Source organism: Mauremys reevesii, linkage group 3 (genome assembly GCF_016161935.1).
Source record: "Mauremys reevesii isolate NIE-2019 linkage group 3, ASM1616193v1, whole genome shotgun sequence".
NCBI classification, from domain to species: Eukaryota; Metazoa; Chordata; order Testudines; family Geoemydidae; genus Mauremys; species Mauremys reevesii.
In genome coordinates this window covers 92,502,952-92,521,425 of record NC_052625.1, presented here as the reverse complement: position 1 = coordinate 92,521,425, position 18,474 = coordinate 92,502,952, and the positions used below count along the sequence as shown (strand labels likewise).

Sequence of the window (18,474 nt, the reverse complement as noted above, 5' to 3'; positions counted from 1 at the left end):
TATTTCAATAGTATTGTCTCAAATAAGATTTTTCCAATTCTGCATACGCTTCAGTGTAGGCAGATTGTCTACATCAGAGATTCAGTATGACATACACCTTGAAAACAAGTACAATTAAAAGCTATTCCCTTCAATTTCCCCTACCAAAAAACCCCCCAAACAAAACAAAAACCCAAAACCACAAAACAGCTGAATTCAATAGAAGAGTCACACAAAGTTATGAACTTCAATAATTTAATGCTAACCAAGAGTACAAAGTGTGAAAATTCTTATTTAAATTAGTTTCAGAGAGTAAAGCTAAAGAAACCTTTACATTGCAGCAGGTTTCAGGGTTGTTTTTTTTTTATTAGCACCTTGGGAAGTCCTTGAAATGTTAAGACAGTCTGGCAACACTGGTGCAATAAAGATCAAATGTATAGTCCTTGTAACAGCATATGACTAGTGTTTTCACATTTCTACATTTGAAAGAACTACATAAAAAAGTACATTAAAAACAAAAGTATTCAATTTGAACAGATTATGAAATGGAAGTGCTGAAGAAGAAAAATCAGTAGAAGGCTGAGCAGTTCCAAGGCAATTATATTGCAAGTCCAAAGGCACTGACAATACAGTACATAGTCTTATTCTCCCATCTCACAGTGCAGTTTCCTACAGCAGAAGAGAAAGTATTTAAAACCAAGAAGTTTGTCATTACATACACCAAGTTATGCATGCTTCCCAATATCAGACATCTATAATAAAAATTGATTAAAAAGTGAAACTTTCAAATTCTAAGAGTGAAGCTGTCACAGTAGTTAAACTTTGCATTTTTTTAAAAAGAAATTAGCTGCTAACTTCACATGTATTGAAATAAACTTATAAGCCTCTTAATTTGGAGACTTTTGCCTCTCCTTTCCCCCAAAGGCAGTTTAATCTGTACCACGCTGCTCCAAAATAGTAGTTTAAGATTAAGTGTCAGTTTTATTTAAGATAAGGCAACAGAATCTTGACAATAAAAAGCAGGTTCTAGCATGAGAATTTTTATGTAAAGTTGCTATTTTAAGAAAGAAAATTAAGTCACTTCTGTACCATCACTGGTGTTGTCCCAGAAACAAGAGCTTGCTGTGTGAAGGCCAGCACCGTTTTTTTGCATAATCACACAGGTCACTGTTAACACACAAAAGAAGCTTCCATTAGAGAACCAAACTGACCATTACTATCAACACACTTAGCATTAATGCTAAAAAATAGGCACTGATGTACCAGTCCCCTGTGTCTATGAACTCAAATTCACCACATGCAATATGGTGGGGGAGGGATAGCTCAGTGGTTTGAGCATTGGCCTCCTAAACCCAGGGTTGCGAGTTCAATCATTGAGAGGGCCACTTAGTGATCTGGGGCAACAATCAGTACTTTGTCCTGCTAGTGAAGGCAGGGGGCTGGACTCGATGACCTTTCAGGGTCCCTTCCAGCTCTATGAGATATACCTATCTCCATATATTAATATCTACCACATGAATGCAAATTACTGTAAAAACTTCTTAGCAAAAAGATGCAGACCTCTACACATCAAATAGTACAACAGAATAAATACAAAAAGCACTAAAAAAAAAATCAATGTAAGAAAAAGCTAAGGTGCTAACACAGATACTTCAAAGGTGTCCCAAATAAATCAGCTCTGGCCATCACCTACATAAAACCTCAAGACTAAGATCTCTGGGACAAGGAAAGGCTTCCCCCCCCACACACACATTTGTACAGCACCTGGCTCAATAGGTTTGTGGTCCAGGACTGGGACTCATAGGCACTTTGGTAACACAAATAAAGAAGTTTATAACCTGTAACAGGAAGGATGGTCTTGTGCTTAAGGCAGTGAAATGTGACAAGAGATGGGGATTCTTTCCCCAGTTCTGCCACATATTTTGTGCGGGATGCTGGGCAAGTCACTTAATCTCTATGTCTCACTCCTCCCAACCCCCCTCATGAAGGGGGAACAATATTCCTACCTCTTGGGGGCAAGAGGAACAAAACCAACAGCGTGCAACATACCAGTGCCAGATTCTTTAATCTTCTACAGACTGACACTAGATACTTGGCAAGTAAATAAAGCTGATTTTATAGTTTGACTGTATATTCATAGTTTATAACTAAAATATAATGTATTGTTCTAGTTTAGGAGACAAGTTTCTATTAAAAGTTTTGCATTCATCTTTAAATAAATCTCACTGATTATTGACTAGACCAGATGACTGAAATGTAAGCAAAGCCAATACAGCAGCACAAACTTACCAATATACTTGAAAGGTTTCCCCAGCTTTGTTAGCTGACTTAAAGTTTGTTCTACCACACTTGTAGTCCACTGGTTCACTTTGCTGTGTTGATAGGCATTGCCACCTATTGCACTTTCTATAGCCTAAAAGTGACAAACATAGAAAGATATGTTACCACTATCCAGCTTAGACCTCTATTTTAACTAAGTACTTCATGTTTTTAACACATTGGACATTCAGTTTACAGAGAACCCCAAGTTTAACTAGCATTGAAGATGCCAGTCTCTGTAGTAGTGGTATGTAGTAGAAATACTTTTTACCACACATCTACTATTTAAGACCAAAGCTCTCCAAATGATTTGCTCTTTGTTAGTATGGTGATGTCAATGGTTTTACTTTAGCCTTTTATTTTAATTTGATTCCTGCTTTTCTCATAAACCCCTACTGCAGAATCCCAAATACACATTATGAACTACAAATGTTACTTGCATTTGCAACAGAACTAGAGTGACTGGAAACATTTTGATTCACAAGCACAGATAGATATTCATACATATACATGTTTGGTACTGCTGTATGACTGTGCAGAGAGCTGGGTCTGAAAGTAGAATTTCAACTGTTTGTGCTTAACCTTTGAAGTAGTCTTGAGAAGAATATATATTTTTTTAAATCCTGTTACTTCTGGCTATTGGTGTAGTAAAATAAGACCGACCAGATGGCTGAAGATTATTTAAGAAAGCAAGTATAAAAAAATTACACTACTTATGGGTACTGATTCTCACTTGTACCCAATGGTATACATTTTCAAAGTAAGCAGGCACACTTTTTATGGCTGAACAGCAAGAGTGTAATTTTAGGTCATGCACTTTTCTTACAGAAGCTTTAGTTTGATTTTATTTTTTTAAGGAAGCAAAGAACTAATTCACTTAGTGTGTAGAAAAAAATGTACAGTACGTGAAAGGGGCCTTCCAAATTCCTAAGAGACAATTCATTGACAGTAACTCCACAGTAACTGCAACTTTGGAGAGTTTATTTGGTTACTGTACAACAAAATGTGTCATAATCCCATCTACTTGCCATTCCATTGAATTTCTACAATAGGAAAGGTGGTTGCCACAAACAAACACCTCTGTAGACAAGATCCACGTTTCTTAGCAACTTGCAACTACAGGGCATTTATCTCAAATACACTTTAAAGTGTCTAAATCAAATATGTAGCTCATACATTATCTTTGAGGAAAAAATCCTGAAAGGTGAGACATTTATAAGTGAAATTTATGTTTGTGCAGAGAGGCTGTGCAAAGCTCTTCACACCAAGAGTTTTAAATGGAGTTTAAGCCCCTCTGCATAAATTTAACCTTATTCATATAATTTCCATTGTTTAGGAATTAATATGAAGAAAGACAGGTTCACAGTAGAAGAGGAACACACTCTAAATAAATATATTTTAAGTTCATAACAATACTTAAATAGATTTTTCAAACAGACAACTATTAACTGGTATCAGTCTTACTAGAAAACTGAATGATAACCTAGATAATATCTATTTCTAATACTAATCAATGTATTGGTTGGAAGATAAGGTTTTTTGTCCTCCCCCCCCTCCCCACACACACAAAGAAACTATTGAGAGAAAATAGTACAAACACAAATATAGAGCATACAAGGTTACATTTTCACATGACAACCTGAAGACATTTGGTAACTTCTTACCTCTTTCATGATGTTACTCACTTCTTCAACAACAAAAGAAGTCTACAGAAAAATTCAGAAATAGAATTTTAAATAAATGAATACTTTTAAATGTTTCAGAGCCAGTTTCTAGTTGCGAGTACAAGTTTCACTAGTGGAAATTTAGCTAGTAAGAGTACATTTTTTAGGATAATTTAGACTGAGTCTGTCAGACTTAAATCAAGAGGCACCTAATCTTCCTTGTTTACATTTAATTAGGTGCCTCACTGGATTAAATCAGTACTTTGCCTACATTGCTAAGAAATATTTTATTAGCAATCATTTGGATTAGTATGGAATTAAGACTTCAGCTGACATCGTTTTACAATAAAATTCAGTATATTAGCTCTATTTTGAGCAGTTCTGTTCTTTTTGGAGGACAGTGGCATGATACTATTAGGGTGACCAGATAGCAAGTGTGAAAAATCAGGATGGAGGTTGCGGGGGTAACAGGCGCCTATATAAGACAAAGTCCCAAACATCGGGACTGTCCCTATAAAGTCAGGACCCTATTAACTATGCCTATACAATGCAAGAATCAAGACTTTCAACAAGCCAGGAAAGTGAGTTATGACTTCTTGGGCAACAGTAACTCAGTCCTTGAGTACATACATACCCAAATCTAAGACTACAATTGACAGTTAGACACAAAGATTAAAAGCAGACAGCCCAGATGCAACCTTAGGGAGAAGGGGACACGTCCATCCCCACTCCACTTTTACTATTCCCTTCCACATAGGTAGCTGTCTCTTGGCTCCCCACTGCCTTTTAAACGTTTGCAGTTTTGCTTGGACACCCAGGTTGTTTATATTGTGGTAGCATCAACGCTCCTATTAGGGCACAAGTAATGCTAGACTCCATATACACATGAAATAACCTCTGCTCCAAACATCTTACAATCTGATGGAGCTTACAATCAGATGTGACTACTGATGGAGAAAACAGAAAAATGGGAATGAAGATACTTAGGGCATGGCTATACTTGCAGATGTAGAGCGCTTTGAGTTAAACCTGCCTTTGTAAAGAGCAGTAGGGAAAGCGCTGCAAGCTGTCCACGCTGACAGCTGAAAGTAGTGCATTGTGGTAGCTATCTCAGCATGCAAGTGGCTGCAACATGCTTTTCAAATGGGGGTGGGTGGGGTGAAGTGTGACAGGGAGTGTGTTGGGTGTATGTGGGCAGAGAGAGTGGGTTTTTGGGGGGCTGAGAGCATGTCAGTTCAGACAGCAGTGCACACACACACACACGTGTCCCAGGGCAGATAAGCATGCCGGCTGTCAGAAACAGAGCGTTTAAAAAGGGCATATCCACATTCCTGCAGAGATTCCAAAACAAAGACAAGAGTGGCCACTTGACGTAAGGGGATTATGGGATGTTTCCAGAGGCTGATCAGAGTGCAATAATGCAACACCTTGTTCACACTGATGCCTGGGCATTTCAGCCAAGGTGCACCAAGCGTTAATCTTCTCACCAAGGTGGAGTACCAGGAGTGCTCTAGCCATGGAGTCAGAGTGCTCTACATGCCTTCCAGTGTGGACGGGTAGTGAGCTAGGGCTCCTGGGGCTCCTTTAATGCGCTCTAACTCGCAAGTGTAGCCAAGCCCTATGGGCAATAGTAAAATGATTGAAGTTTTGCCTGAGAAAGAACATCAGGATCAAGCTTACTGAGTGGGCACAGAGAAGGAAAGTGATACAGTCAAACTGGCAATAATCTGTGTGTGTATATGCAACCATAACTGTATAATGTGTTTCTCCTTGATGCAGTTCTATTTTAAGTGTCTTTATTCCTTACATGTTACAGTATTAAATGTTTTATTTTGCAAGGGTCAGGTGGAATATATTTAGAGACCAAAGAGCCTGTAGTCAACCCTTGATATGAGATTATGTTTTATGAACAAAGAAAGAGGGATCAGTTCCTCTGTCTTGAATAATTAATAAAAACTCGGAGAAGGAGGGGAGGAAGAAAAGGGGAAATGGTGGCAATGTAATCTTCATTAAAAAATAAGAAAGGCAAGCTTTCTGATTGACAGATTCTGCTAACAATGTTGTGTTCAACAGAAAACGGTGCTAAATTTGTACCTTTGTGTATGTGTAATGTCACTAAGTTACTTCTGCTGTAAAATCCATAATTTTGACCTTCTTGACTTGTGCATTTAGATTCTCAGTCTTATCAACTCTTCCATACTGGACTTCCTTGGGCATTTGAAAAAAGGTGCTAGAATATTTTCACAAACATGACCATTATGTCAGTCACATTTCCTGACATTGGAGGCTTATAAAATTATATGTTTCTTGCATTTGAAGTGGTAAAGGGGAAGACAATTGACAACCTGTGTGTACCAATCGTCACAGAATCAGTACTTTTTAAAAAAATCAAGTCTTGGTAACAAATACAAACAGTTTACTAAACTGGTGGTCTCTTGGACACTGCTAATGTGTTTGATTGTTTGGTGATTCGAGTGTGGTAGTCAAGTTATAATACAGTAAAAACTTAATGTGTATGACAATTCCATTTGGTCATTTTTACCTACTGAACTAGTACTGGTAATTACAGGCTGCCCATAATCACAAAGAGAAAAGTTGAGGACTGTCTACTGGACCAACTTCTGTTGGTGAAAGAGACAAGAATTCTTCTTCTGGTCTGGGAAAGGAACACAATGCCACAGCTAAATGCAAGATGGAACAGATTGTTTAGCATAAGTAGATAACACATTCTAAGGGACCATTCCAAATGAAGTGGCCTATTAACACCTGAGCAGTCATACGACAAAAAAAGTGAGTTGCAGATTGTTGTAATGAGCCAACACACCTTTCAAGATCAAGGGATTCTACACATGCCTATCTCAACATGTGGCATACCTCATCCAGGGCACTAAATGCCCCAATAACAATATGGTTGAAACCAGACAATCACAACACTCTCAAATGAACTCAAACACAAATGATGAGGGAAAAAAACACTATCACCCATGGGAACACACTTTTCACAAAGCTATCAGACCTTTCAGGCCTCATCCTCAAAAGGAAACACATAACACCTTCAAAAGACAAGCCTGGGAGATTAAATTCATAACTTTATTAAGATCATGATTTTTAGTGTCTAGCAAAGACACGGGATTTGTGGCTTATTACAACAATCTGTGACCAACTAACCCTTTTTCATCCTATGACTGCAGACGTATTAATAGGCCTCATCACCTTGAGCAGTCCCTTAAAAAATGTATTAACTACATACACTAAATCTGTTTCACCTTGTATTTAGCTGTGACACTGTGTACCTTTCCCACACCAGAAATACAACTCTGTGTAGCTTGAAAGCTTGTCTCTTTCACCAACAGACCTTGGTGGGACAAGAGATATTACCTCACCTTCCTTGTCCATCTTATTAGCATTTAAGCAGTACATACATTTTGAGTTTGATGAAAACTAGATTAAGCCCTCAAAGTCTGAGCTATTCCTCCTACTGGTATGAGGAACTCTCTCAAGAGTATTCCCTCCACTCTGTACTAATGTGCTTGAAAAAGTCATATCAGGGTATGGAAGGTTAGGGGAAAAAACATGCAACAAAGAGCAAAGTAAATACTTCTGACCTAGCTCCCCACTCCAGGTGGAGAGATGGCAGCCCAAGTTACCAAGCCTTCATCTCTCCTTATGGAGCAGGGAGCTAGCGCCAGGAAATTGACACTTTTTTTTTTAAAAGGACTTGAGCACTAATTTACACATTAACTGCTTTAATAGACAGCCTTTCATTTACACTTAGACTAATTTAACAAACACAGCTAATTTAACATACTGGGTTTTCTTAATCAGTATTTGTGTACTTGAATTAAAAAAAATCAGTAACACAAATAGCAGCTTTTGTAAAAATTATTTTGGTAAAAGTTGAATATGTATGGCCTTGGGGGTATGTGCCTATGAAATATGAAGAAAACATCTTTGTGTGCTGCAAAAATGAGGCACAATTAAGAGGTTTATCTGGCTTAATTCAGCATGCTCTTGCTTTTGTGCTCAAGCCTCTATGCTATGTGACATTCTTATGCACTTAATTTTAATGCAACAGTGAAGTTTCATACAATGAAAGGAGTTTATTGTTCAGCAGTGAGGTCAGGAAAATGTCTACTATGATATTTCTCTATCATAGCCTACAAAAAAGTTTTGAAAGAGAAACTTTCAGGATAGAAGACGACAAGAGGGGCATAGAAGAAGGGTGAAAGATAAGTGGTTACCCAAGATAGAGAAACACAAGAGAGACCTAGGGACAGGATGTGGGAATATTGCTTAGTGAGATATTTCAATGACCACTAATGTACAAAGAGTTAAAACTTGAATTCTATGTTAGGATTTAGATTAATCAAGCTTCATTCACTTGGTTTGTAATGTTATCAAAACCCCACCGCGGATATGCAGTTCTGGGAGACATTATTCCTTGGTGACAGGCTGATGCAGTGGGTTTTAGCCCACGAAAGCTTATGCCCAAATAAATGTGTTAGTCACTAAGGTGCCACAAGGACTCCTCGTTATTATTCCTTGGATGCGTTGTACTCATCAATCAAATAGCATCCTGCTCCTGCAAGTAAACGGCAGCAGCCCCAGCACCGCGCTGCCACATGGAGAAGACAAAGGCTGGGCTCCCCTCCCCCTGCCCGGGATTCACAAGCACTGAGGAGGGGGCACCGGGCGTTACTCCCAGGGGCGGAAGCAGCCGCCCCCCCGGGCAATGCAGGCGGCAGGAGAAGCCCGTTCGGAGCTCGCGCGCGCTCCAGCCGTTGGGGATTGCGGGGCAGCGCGAGGCTCCCCCTGTCCCCGGACACTCATCTCGCCCCCACTCCCGGAGCCTCCCGGGGACAGCGAGTCTCCCAGCAACCCCCGTGTGTGTCGGGGAGGGGCAGCAGCAACGCTAACGGGGGATCCCTGCCCCGCTGCCCGAGCCGTTACCTCCTCCCCTGGCTGGAACTCGTCCATCTTTCCTCCGGCTCGGACCGCAGCCGCTCACGCCACCAGCCTGTAGCGAACACCCCGGCCCCGCCCCCTGATAACCCCTCCGCCAACAGCTGGCGGCTCGCGCCGCGCCGCGCCTGCGCACCCACCCCGCCCACTGACGTCCCAGCCGCTCGAACTGCGCCTGCGCATTGCTATCAGCTACCTCACATTCCCCTGCGGCCCGGAACGGTGCCTACAGTGCGCCTGCGCGTTCAACGTAATTCTGTCATCCGACGTATTCTCAAGCGGCTCATTTTGCGCCGGCGCATCCGCCCCCTCCGAATTTGCAGCTCTTACTGCGCCTGCGTAATCTACCCTGCTCCCTTAGCCGCTTGTCCCCGGCTTTAGCAACAGGCAGGGCGGTGCATTCTGGGATACGCTGGTGCCGGGAAAGGCGCAGTTTCCTCCCTACCCCGCCCCCACAGCCTAATCTCGTGACAGCGGCCAGTCAGGGCTTGGCCCCGCCCAATGTCTCCCGCGTGACAAAGCCGGTAGTTGTCTGTTTCCACGGTAACCCGGACTGCCTCGCGAGTTACCCACAGGCCCGGCAGCGAGAGGGTCCCGCTGGGCTGGGTTTGCCTAGGCGGCCGCCCGCTCCTGGGACCTGTTGGCCACGGGCCCAGGCCGGCCCCGCACCCCCGGCAGGTGGCGCAGCCCCCGTGGGGGATGGTGCGTGATCAGCAGGACGCTGCATGGCCCGGGCCCCGGCTGCAGGTGTGGGGCAGTAACGTGCGGCCTGGCCTGGGAGAAACTTTCATGCCACGTGTCTCCGCCGGAGGGTGCCACGAGGAAATGTGGTCGTTCTCTCTAGCGTGCTCGGAGGTGGGGGGCTCCCCAGCCGGCAAGCTGGAGTCCTTAGCCCGGTTCTGTGACTGCTACCCTGGTCCGGAGCAGGGAATAGTAGCAGACGGATGGGAACTTTGCCTTAACGAAAAGTTTAAAAAAATCACTGGGCACTGCTGGCAAGGTTAGTCTTAGTGAGCTGGTTCCAAGTCGTGCCCATGGGAAGAGTTGGCCCCATTGTGACTCAGAATAGAATATCAGGGTTGGAAGAGGCCTCAGGAGGTCATCTAGTCCAACCCCCTGTTCAAAGCAGGACCAACGCCAATTAAATCATCCCCAAACATCTGTGCTGATTGTTCTCTGGCTTACACCCCAAGCAACTTGGCCCTTTGTGTCTGGCCTCAAATCCTGCCACGGATGCCCAAGTAGCTTTTTCCCTAGAGGTGTTGTGAGTTTTTATGTTGATAAAGCACATCAGAGGCCTTGGATGGGAGATGCTGAGAGATGATGGAATCGCTAACAGATCCAGAGATGTCAACTGGTGATTCCATCTCAAATCTCCCACTTGTTGTTTTTGTTAAAGCAGCAGCTTCTAGGTACGTGATTACATGAGAATCTTAGCTTTCATTAAAAAAAAAAAAGGCGGCGGGGGGGGGGGGGGATATGTGTCTGATCTTCATGGCTGTTGAGAAAATCTTGAAAACATGACCAGAGTGGATCTTACAGGCTCAAAAACCAAACGACAAAAATAATCCAAAATTTGTCTTAAAAATCGTGAGATTTAAAATAACAAACTTATTTTTTAATCCTGCAAATAGTTTCTCATGGGCTTATCTTTATGCACAAGAGCAGTTCTTGTTACTTAAGTGAGACTACTGACATGCTTAAAGTTAAGCCCATGCTGTTTGAACCTATTGGGTTAGTAGAGCTATGCAATTAAAGAGTCACACAAGCTGATTCATTTTGCCATGTGGATGGCAATGCTTTATAGACTTTGTACTGATATATGCCACTTCTCAAGACATCTAAGAAATAAAAAGAACTCTGTTGTCTTATTTTATATATTGTGTTTGACCAAGAAATAATTGCGCCTTTAAACTAGAGATTTGCTTGACCTGGAAAAAGAGGCTCAATATCCCCTCCCAGAATCTGAAGAAGTTTGGATGCAGATACTCAGCCTATCTCTGTAACAGGTTGGACTGGAATCCCCAATCCAGACATCCATGAATTTTGGATTTGCATCTGATTCTAGACTTGTACTTGATGAGTTAGGTTCATTTCTACTTTTCATAGGTGTTCATTCAGGAAAGTTCATAGTGTCTTCTATCTGTCATACTTTGTGATCTGCAACTGACTGGAAAGGAAACCAGGCTATCTTGTTTCCAGTAAAGGGCCTGCTCAGTTTACCAGTGTTTTTCAGTCTCTCTGAGGAGGTTGTGGTTTGCAATTTTTGCAAATCTATTACTTCAGAAAGCGAAATCATTCGGAAGTCAAGAAAGCATAGCCACTGTGCTTCCTGTGGGTGGCTTGGGGGGGCCATAAGCACATTTTGATGAAGTCAGCATTGCATTTTCTCACGGTGAAACCTCTTTTTTAAATGTTAAAGAAGATAACTTCCGTTTGATCACTAGTCTCTGCTTTGCTCCCAGGAACAGCAGTGTTTTGGAGCCTGTGACAGCAGCAGCAACCATCCCCTGAGCCAGGTTCCTGGTGGCTGCCACGGGGTCACCATCTACAGATGTTTTACTCCAACTTTGGCCCCTGCAGGAAGGAAAAGAGTGGGGAGAAAATCAGGTTTTTTCAGTAAAGAAGAAGTGAACTCCTCAATCTCCAATGAACAGATCTCTTCCTTCTGTGGCAGCTGAAAAGGTAAGGCATATTTTCAATGATTTGTTGTGAAGTAATCTCTTTTACTGGATAAACTTGGATAGGATGATATTAATACTACAAGAGAGAAGTGCAAACAACATATTTCATTTTACAACACAAAAGACATTGTTATGGGAAAACATTCTATATCTACATGAAAATTATTTTTTTTTCATAATTCTGTTTGTCAAGTGAGTTCTGATTAATTACTGTAATTTGATTGATATTTGTATGAGAGGCAACTGCCATGAAGTCTGTTAGCATTTGTGATTTGCATGTTTTTTTTCCAGGAAATAGCATTACTCTGTATCTCTATTGTAGATATGCCACATCTCTCTTTTGAATTAATGGAGCTGATAGTCAAATTATCTCAAATCAGGACTTGACTTTCACAGATCATTTTGTATGTATTTGATTCGGTGTCACTACCAAAACCAAAAAATAAATATGGCTACAGGAATTGGAAATGTTATTCGTAGATCTCACAATGAAAATATCTGAGTAATTTAAAATGAAACAAAAATGTTCATGTACAGTCATATACTATTATTCCATATATCACCACAATATTTGGGTATTTATTATTATAAATAATAATAAAGAAAGATGATAAAAGTAATACTTTGCCTTTCATCTGAGGATTTCAATTTAGAAAGACCCCAATTTTTACTCCCTACTGAGCTCGTCTGAGTTCAGACTGGTGACCTATTAGCAAAAAGATCTCTGATTTATTAGCAATGCCTTGAGGCATCCAGCCCCCAAACAAGTACTAATTTAAGAGGGAGTCTTTATCATATATTGTATGCAAACGAGCAACCTTAAGAGAAGGATAAAGTTGCAAAGTCAAATACTGAAAGATTAAGAAATGCCAGAAGTAAAGTTACTCATGCAAACTTAATCCTGCCCACTTGTATGTATATATTATGCTATAACCTGTAATTATGTGAGCATATATTATATTTTCCTGCATGGCTGGTCATTGGCAAAGGTTGTTCTCAGAAATTCCAGATCCACATTGCAAGTCCTCTTGTGCTAATAGAGTAATGTAGTAGAACTAAGTTGTTATCTTTTAGGCGGACCAGCCCATAGACAGGAACATGATACACCCTTTGCGAGAGACAAAATGGCAACTATATGTGGTAGAGCAGTGGAATATTGGGAATCAATATTTCTGGATCTGTTCCTGACTTTGTGATCAGAATGTGGTTTAGTTGTTAGAGCGATGGGTACAGACAGCATAGTCAAGTTCATAGGGCACATGCACACAGGGTTCCAAAAAGCATTCTGTCAAAGCGGATGAGACCTAGCTCTATCATATTATAAACTTTTGGTCCTCCTGGATTCTGGGCGGCTCTAACTTGTGAAATCTTCCCTACTGCTACCAATGTGCTGCTCTCCAGCTCAAAATTGCCAGAGCCCAAAGTGCTCCAAAGATTCCGCAATCTGAACCCAGCACTGGATGTTGCAAAGGAGAGAGCTGTGTACATTGGCCCTGTACCATTCCCTCACACAAGTTTAGGAATGCCCCTGGAAAGTCCCCTTGGCCGCAAAACTAATAAATCAAACAAACAAAAACATAACCCTATCTTAATCAAAGTGTTTATACCCTAAAAAGGGAGAGGAACTATGAAGTTCATTAGGAATCTTGCTATTGATTTTACACAGAAGGTGCTCAAGCATTATAATGATGAGTGGCAGTATAAAATTCTAAGCTAGCTAGATGGATTTTCCCAGCAGGCATGTATAGAAGGAAGGTATCTGAAGATTTTGTAAGATTTCCCACCTCCACCCCCGTGAATCCTGAGGAACAGTCGTTATTAAAAATATCATTTCTTGATTTCTCCTAAGAATAGGTCTGATGCAGGCAACTTCAGTGATTCAAAAGTTCTTCTCTACTGTTACATAGACAGCTGCAGTGGCACAGGAGCCAGCAAACAGAGCTGTAAACAGGGGAGTTTCAGTGGGAGTTCTGTTGGAGGAGAAAGTTTTTGTATTTTGTGTATTGTATTTTGTAGTTATATGTGTGAAGGCTGGTAGGGGCAGTGTGCTGGGAGAGAAGCTGAGCCGTGATTAGGGGGCGGGGCTTCTCTGCTTAGAGGTCCTATAAAGGTAGCCAGCCAGTCAGGCAATGACATAGACAGCTGCAGTGGCACAGGAGCCAGCAAACAGAGCTGTAAACGGGAGTTTACAGGGAGAGTTTGCGGGGGAGACTTAAGCCTGGTCTACACTAGGCGCACTAGGAGGCACCTTATATCGATTTTAATGGCTCTTTAAACTTAACATATCGGATTAGGGTTAGTGTGGACGCTGATCGACGGTATTGGCCTCCGGAGCTATCCACAGTGCACCAGTGACCGCTCTGGACCGCAATCTGAACTCGGATGCAGTGGTCAGGTAAACAGGAAAAGCCCCGCGAACTTTTGAATATTTCCTGTTGGCCCAGCGTGGAGCTCCGATCAGCACGGGTGGCGATGCAGTCCGAAATCAAAATAAAAAGAGCTCCGCATGGACCATGCGGATGTGATCGCTGTAAGGGCAGGCAAATCCGTTCTATCAGCGCCAGAAGATGAAATTCAGAATCCTTTTTTAAAAATCTCCAGACAGACGCCATAGCAGGGACTCAGCGCACTGCAGCGTGACAAGCGTAACGGAAAGCCAAAGACTCAAATGCATGCTCATGGACTGGAGGACTGACGCTATCCCACAATTCCTGCAGCCTCCAGTATTTGCATTCTTGGCTGATCTCCAAATGCTTCTAGGGTCAAACACAGTGTCCGCGGGTCAGGGCATAGCTTGCAATCTACTCACCCACCCCCACCCACCCCCAGAAGCGAAAGGTAAAACAATCCTCTGACTCTTTTACATGTCACCCTATCTTTACTGAATGCTGCAGATAGACGCGATAGTGCAGCACTCAACACCAACATCCTTGCTCCCGCCAGGGGTGGCTGATGGTACAATACGATGGAAATCCATCCTCATCATCAGCCTCAGCTGATGGTACAAAAGGACTGGTAACCCTAATTTTTTCTGGTGGATGGATGGTGCAATATGGCTGGTAACCATCCTCATCATAGCAACAGGGGGCTGAGCTCCATCAGCCCCCACCCTTCATGTGTAAAGAAAAGATTCAGTTGCCCCTGGACTAGCAGTGGGATGCTGGGCTTCTCTCCTACACACTGCTTAATGTCCTGTCTGGACTATCATAGCAGCTGGAGGCTGCCTTCCACTCATTTCTCACTAACAAGTCAGTGTGTCTTATTCCTGCATTCTTTATTAATTCATCACACAAGTGGGGACAATGCTGCCAAGAAAGGCTGGGGGAAGAACGGAATCAAGAGGTGGGGTTGTTACAGGAGCACCCCCTGTTAATAGCATACAGATCATAATTTCTGCAGGCTCTGACACAGAGCAGCTGTGCTCTCTGGTTCTATGATACGGTGGTTCTCTAGTACACTTGCCTATATTAGGCAGCACTGATTCTATTTTTAGATATCAAAAGGAGGGATTGACTCAGGAGTCATTCCCAATTTTGCCCTGGCTGATCGGCCAGGGGCACTATGACAGCAGCTAATGGTACAAAACGATGGAAGGTGCAATATGGCTAGTAACCAATCTTGGCCCTGGCTGATCGGCCAGGGGCACTAGCAGCAAATGGTACAAAAGGACTGGTAGCCATGATCATCCTCAGTTCCAATTTATGGAAGGGTTTGGATGGTGCAATATGGCTAGTAACCATCTCTGCTGTCATGCAAAAGCAAAAGCATGCTTCTGTGTAGCGCTGCTGAATCGCCTCTGTGAGCGGCATCTAGTACACATACGGTGAGAGTCACAAACGGCAAAACAAGCTCCATGATTGCCATGCTATGGCATCTGCCAGGGCAATCCAGGGGAAAAAGGCGTGAAATGCTTGTCTGCCGTTGCTTTCCCAGACGAAGGAGTGACTGACGACATTTACCCAGAACCACCCGCGACAATGATTTTTGCCCCATCAGGCACTGGGATCTCAACCCGGAAGTTCCAAGGGGCGGGGGCGGCTGAACTATGGGATAGCTAGGAATAGCTACCCACAGTGCAACGCTCAGAAATCGGCGCTAAACGGACCATGGACGCACACCACCGATTTAATGTGCTTAGTATGGCCGCGCTCCACCCGATTTTATAAATTCTGTTTTACAAAACCGGTTTATGCAAATTCGGAATAATCCCGTAGTGTAGACGTACCCTTAGAGACCTAGGCAGAGGAGCTGACAGGCTAGTGAAGGGAGTGGGTGGTGTTCTGCCGGTATTCTGGTGCCTGTTGGGGGTTGTTTTGGTTTGTGTTTCCTGGACTAACAGGTTTTAGGTGGGAAGGCTATGACCGATACAGAGGCAGCAGTGAAGACACAATGAGGATGACTGGATGTGGAAGCTGCGGCATGGTACATGATCCTGGAGGGGGTACCTGAAAAGAGTTTCGTCTGTATGAAGTGCCGACTGATAGAGCTGAGGGAAAAAAAGATCCGAGGACTGGAGATGCAGGTGGAAACTCTGGTAGAGTTTAGAAGGGGGTCCGAGTAGATGATGGAGCAAAGATATGAGGAGGCTGAAGGGATAAGCTCACACTTGCAGATGGAAGCAGGACCAAAGAATTCTGAGGGGAAGACTGCTGGGTGAGGAAAGTGGATGGTGGAAGCATGTGACTAAGAGAACCAGGCAGAGGAAAAGACAGGCCAGTGAAGGAGAAATAGAGCTCAAGAATAGGTTTGCAGAGTTGGAAAATGAAGAAGGGGCACAGCAGGTGGTTGCTGAAGGTGAGAGGGCAAAGAAGAAGAGAAGAGCAGCTAGTCCTATAGGAAGAGGGGAAGAGTCAATGGAGACAGCACCAAATATGAGCCCCAGGAGGATATGGGATGGGTTGTGGAAGATTGCAAGGGACAATAGAAATCGAGAGGACTTTCAGCCAGAAGGGATAGATCGGAGAATCACACTGTCACCAGGAAAAGGCAGGTCTACGTGATTGGGGACTCCTTACTGAGAAGAATAGACAGGCCTGTAACTAGAGCTGATCCGGAGAACAGAGAAGGGTGTGCTGTCTGCCGGGTGCTAAGATACGGGATGTGGACCAGAGACTGAAAAGGATCCTAACAGGAGCGGGAAAGAATCCGCTGACTATCCTTGTGGGAACAAATGCTACAGCTAGATTCTTGCTGGAATGTATCAAGGGAGACTATGCCAGACTGGGGAAGACGTTTAAGGAAATCGAGGCACAGGTGATCTTCAGTGGGATTCTGCCTGTTCCTAGAGAAGGGCAACAAAGGTCTGACAAGATTATGGCAATCAACGGATGGCTCAGGCAGTGGTGCTATAAGGAGGGTTTTGGGATGTACGGCCACTGGGAAGTATTCATGGACAGAGGACTGTTCTCTCGGGACGGACTTCATCTGAGTAAGGAGGGAAATAGACTTCTAGGATGGAGGCTGTAACAACTGATTAAGAGAGCTTTAAACTAGGAATTTGGGGGAGATGGTTGGGAGATGTCCAGGTAATCTCCACGCCAGAATTTAACATTGAGAGGGAAGAAAACAAAGTAAGAGAGGATACAGCCGTGGGCAGGAGAATGGACATAAGGAGGAAGGCTAGTGTAGATACCAGTCTAATAGGTGATACTGGTGGTAGAATGTCTGTGCCTAACTGGGTAAAGAATGTCAGTGAAGCCAAATGGCAAAAATTAAGATGTTTGTACACTAATGCGAGGAGCCTAGGTAACAAAATGGAGGAACTAGAGCTGCTGGTGCAGGAAGTGAAACTGGATATTATAGGGATAATAAAAACATGGTGGAATAGTAGTCATGACTGGAGTACAGTTATTGAAGGTTATGTGCTGTTTAGGAAAGACAGAAATAAAGGCAAAGGTGGTGGGGTATCATTGTATATCAATGATGAGGTTAACTGTAAAGAAATAAGAAGTGATGGAATGGATAAGACAGAGTCTGTCTGGGCAAAAATCACATTGGGAAAGAAAGCTACTAGAGCCTCCCCTGAGATAGTGCTTGGGGTGTGCTACAGACCACAGGGATCTGATTTGGATATGGATAGAGACCTCTTTAATGTTTTTAATGAAGTAAACACTAATGGGAATTGTGTGATCATTGGAGACTTTAACTTCCCAGATATAGACTGGAGGACCAGTGCTAGTAATAATAATAGGGCTCAGATTTTTCTGGATGTGATAGCTGATGAATTCCTTCACCAAGTAGTTGTTGAACCAACAAGAGGGGATGCCATTTTAGATTTGGTTTTGGTGAATAGTGAGGACCTCATAGAAGAAATGGTTGTAGGGGACAACCTTGGTTCGAGTGATCATGAGCTAATTCAGTTCAAACTAGATGGAAGAATGAACAAAAATAGATCTGGGACTAGGGTTTTTGATTTCAAAAGGGCTAACTTTAAAGAATTAAGGAAATTAGTTAGGGGAGTGGATTGGACTGAAGAACTTGTAGATCTAAAGGCGGAGGAGGCCTGGAATTACTTCAAGTCAAAGTTGCAGAAACTATCAGAAGCCTGCATCCAGGGCCGGCTCCAGACCCCAGCACGCCAAGCGCGCGCTTGGGGCAGCATCCCAGCGGGAGGGCGGCAGGCGGCTCCGGTGGACCTCCCGCAGACGTGCCTGCGGAGGGTCCGCTGGTCCCACGGCTCCAGTGGAGCATCCGCAGGCATGCCTGTGGGAGGTCCACCGGAGCCGCGGGACCGGTGGCCCCCAGAGCGCCCCCCGTTGCGTGCCGCCGTGCTTGGGGCAGCGCAAATCGAAGAGCCGACCCTGCCTGCATCCCAAGAAAGGGGGAAAAAATCGTAGGCAGGAGTTGTAGACCAAGCTGGGTGAGCA

At 43.3% G+C, this 18,474-nt stretch overlaps 2 protein-coding genes across 10 annotated transcripts in view; one reads left to right on the top strand and one right to left on the bottom strand.

Moving 5' to 3' along the window:
* Window positions 1-220: 220 nt before the first annotated feature.
* Window positions 221-9,259, bottom strand: DYNLT1 (dynein light chain Tctex-type 1). 2 transcript variants are annotated; one of them, XM_039530179.1, is made up of 5 exons: window positions 9,121-9,259; window positions 3,963-4,004; window positions 2,269-2,392; window positions 1,069-1,146; window positions 221-648 (listed from the first exon to the last, which is right to left on the bottom strand). In XM_039530179.1, exons 2-5 carry the CDS (start codon window positions 3,969-3,971, stop codon window positions 578-580), a joined length of 282 nt encoding a protein of 93 aa, XP_039386113.1. In that variant the 5' UTR covers window positions 3,972-4,004; window positions 9,121-9,259; the 3' UTR covers window positions 221-577. The 2 variants fall into 2 exon arrangements, with proteins under 2 accessions (XP_039386113.1, XP_039386112.1); XM_039530178.1 differs by lacking the exon at window positions 9,121-9,259 and adding an exon at window positions 8,913-9,031.
* A 75-nt stretch (window positions 9,260-9,334) lies between these two features.
* SYTL3 (synaptotagmin like 3) overlaps window positions 9,335-18,474 on the top strand; it is a 79,729-nt gene continuing 70,589 nt past the window's right edge. For 5 of the 8 annotated variants that reach the window (XR_005596133.1, XR_005596134.1, XM_039530177.1 and 2 more), the window contains exons 1-2: window positions 9,684-9,924; window positions 11,390-11,609. The gene's annotated coding sequence lies outside the window, so the exon portion shown is untranslated. The other 3 variants (XM_039530175.1, XM_039530174.1, XM_039530173.1) reach the window with 3 other exon arrangements.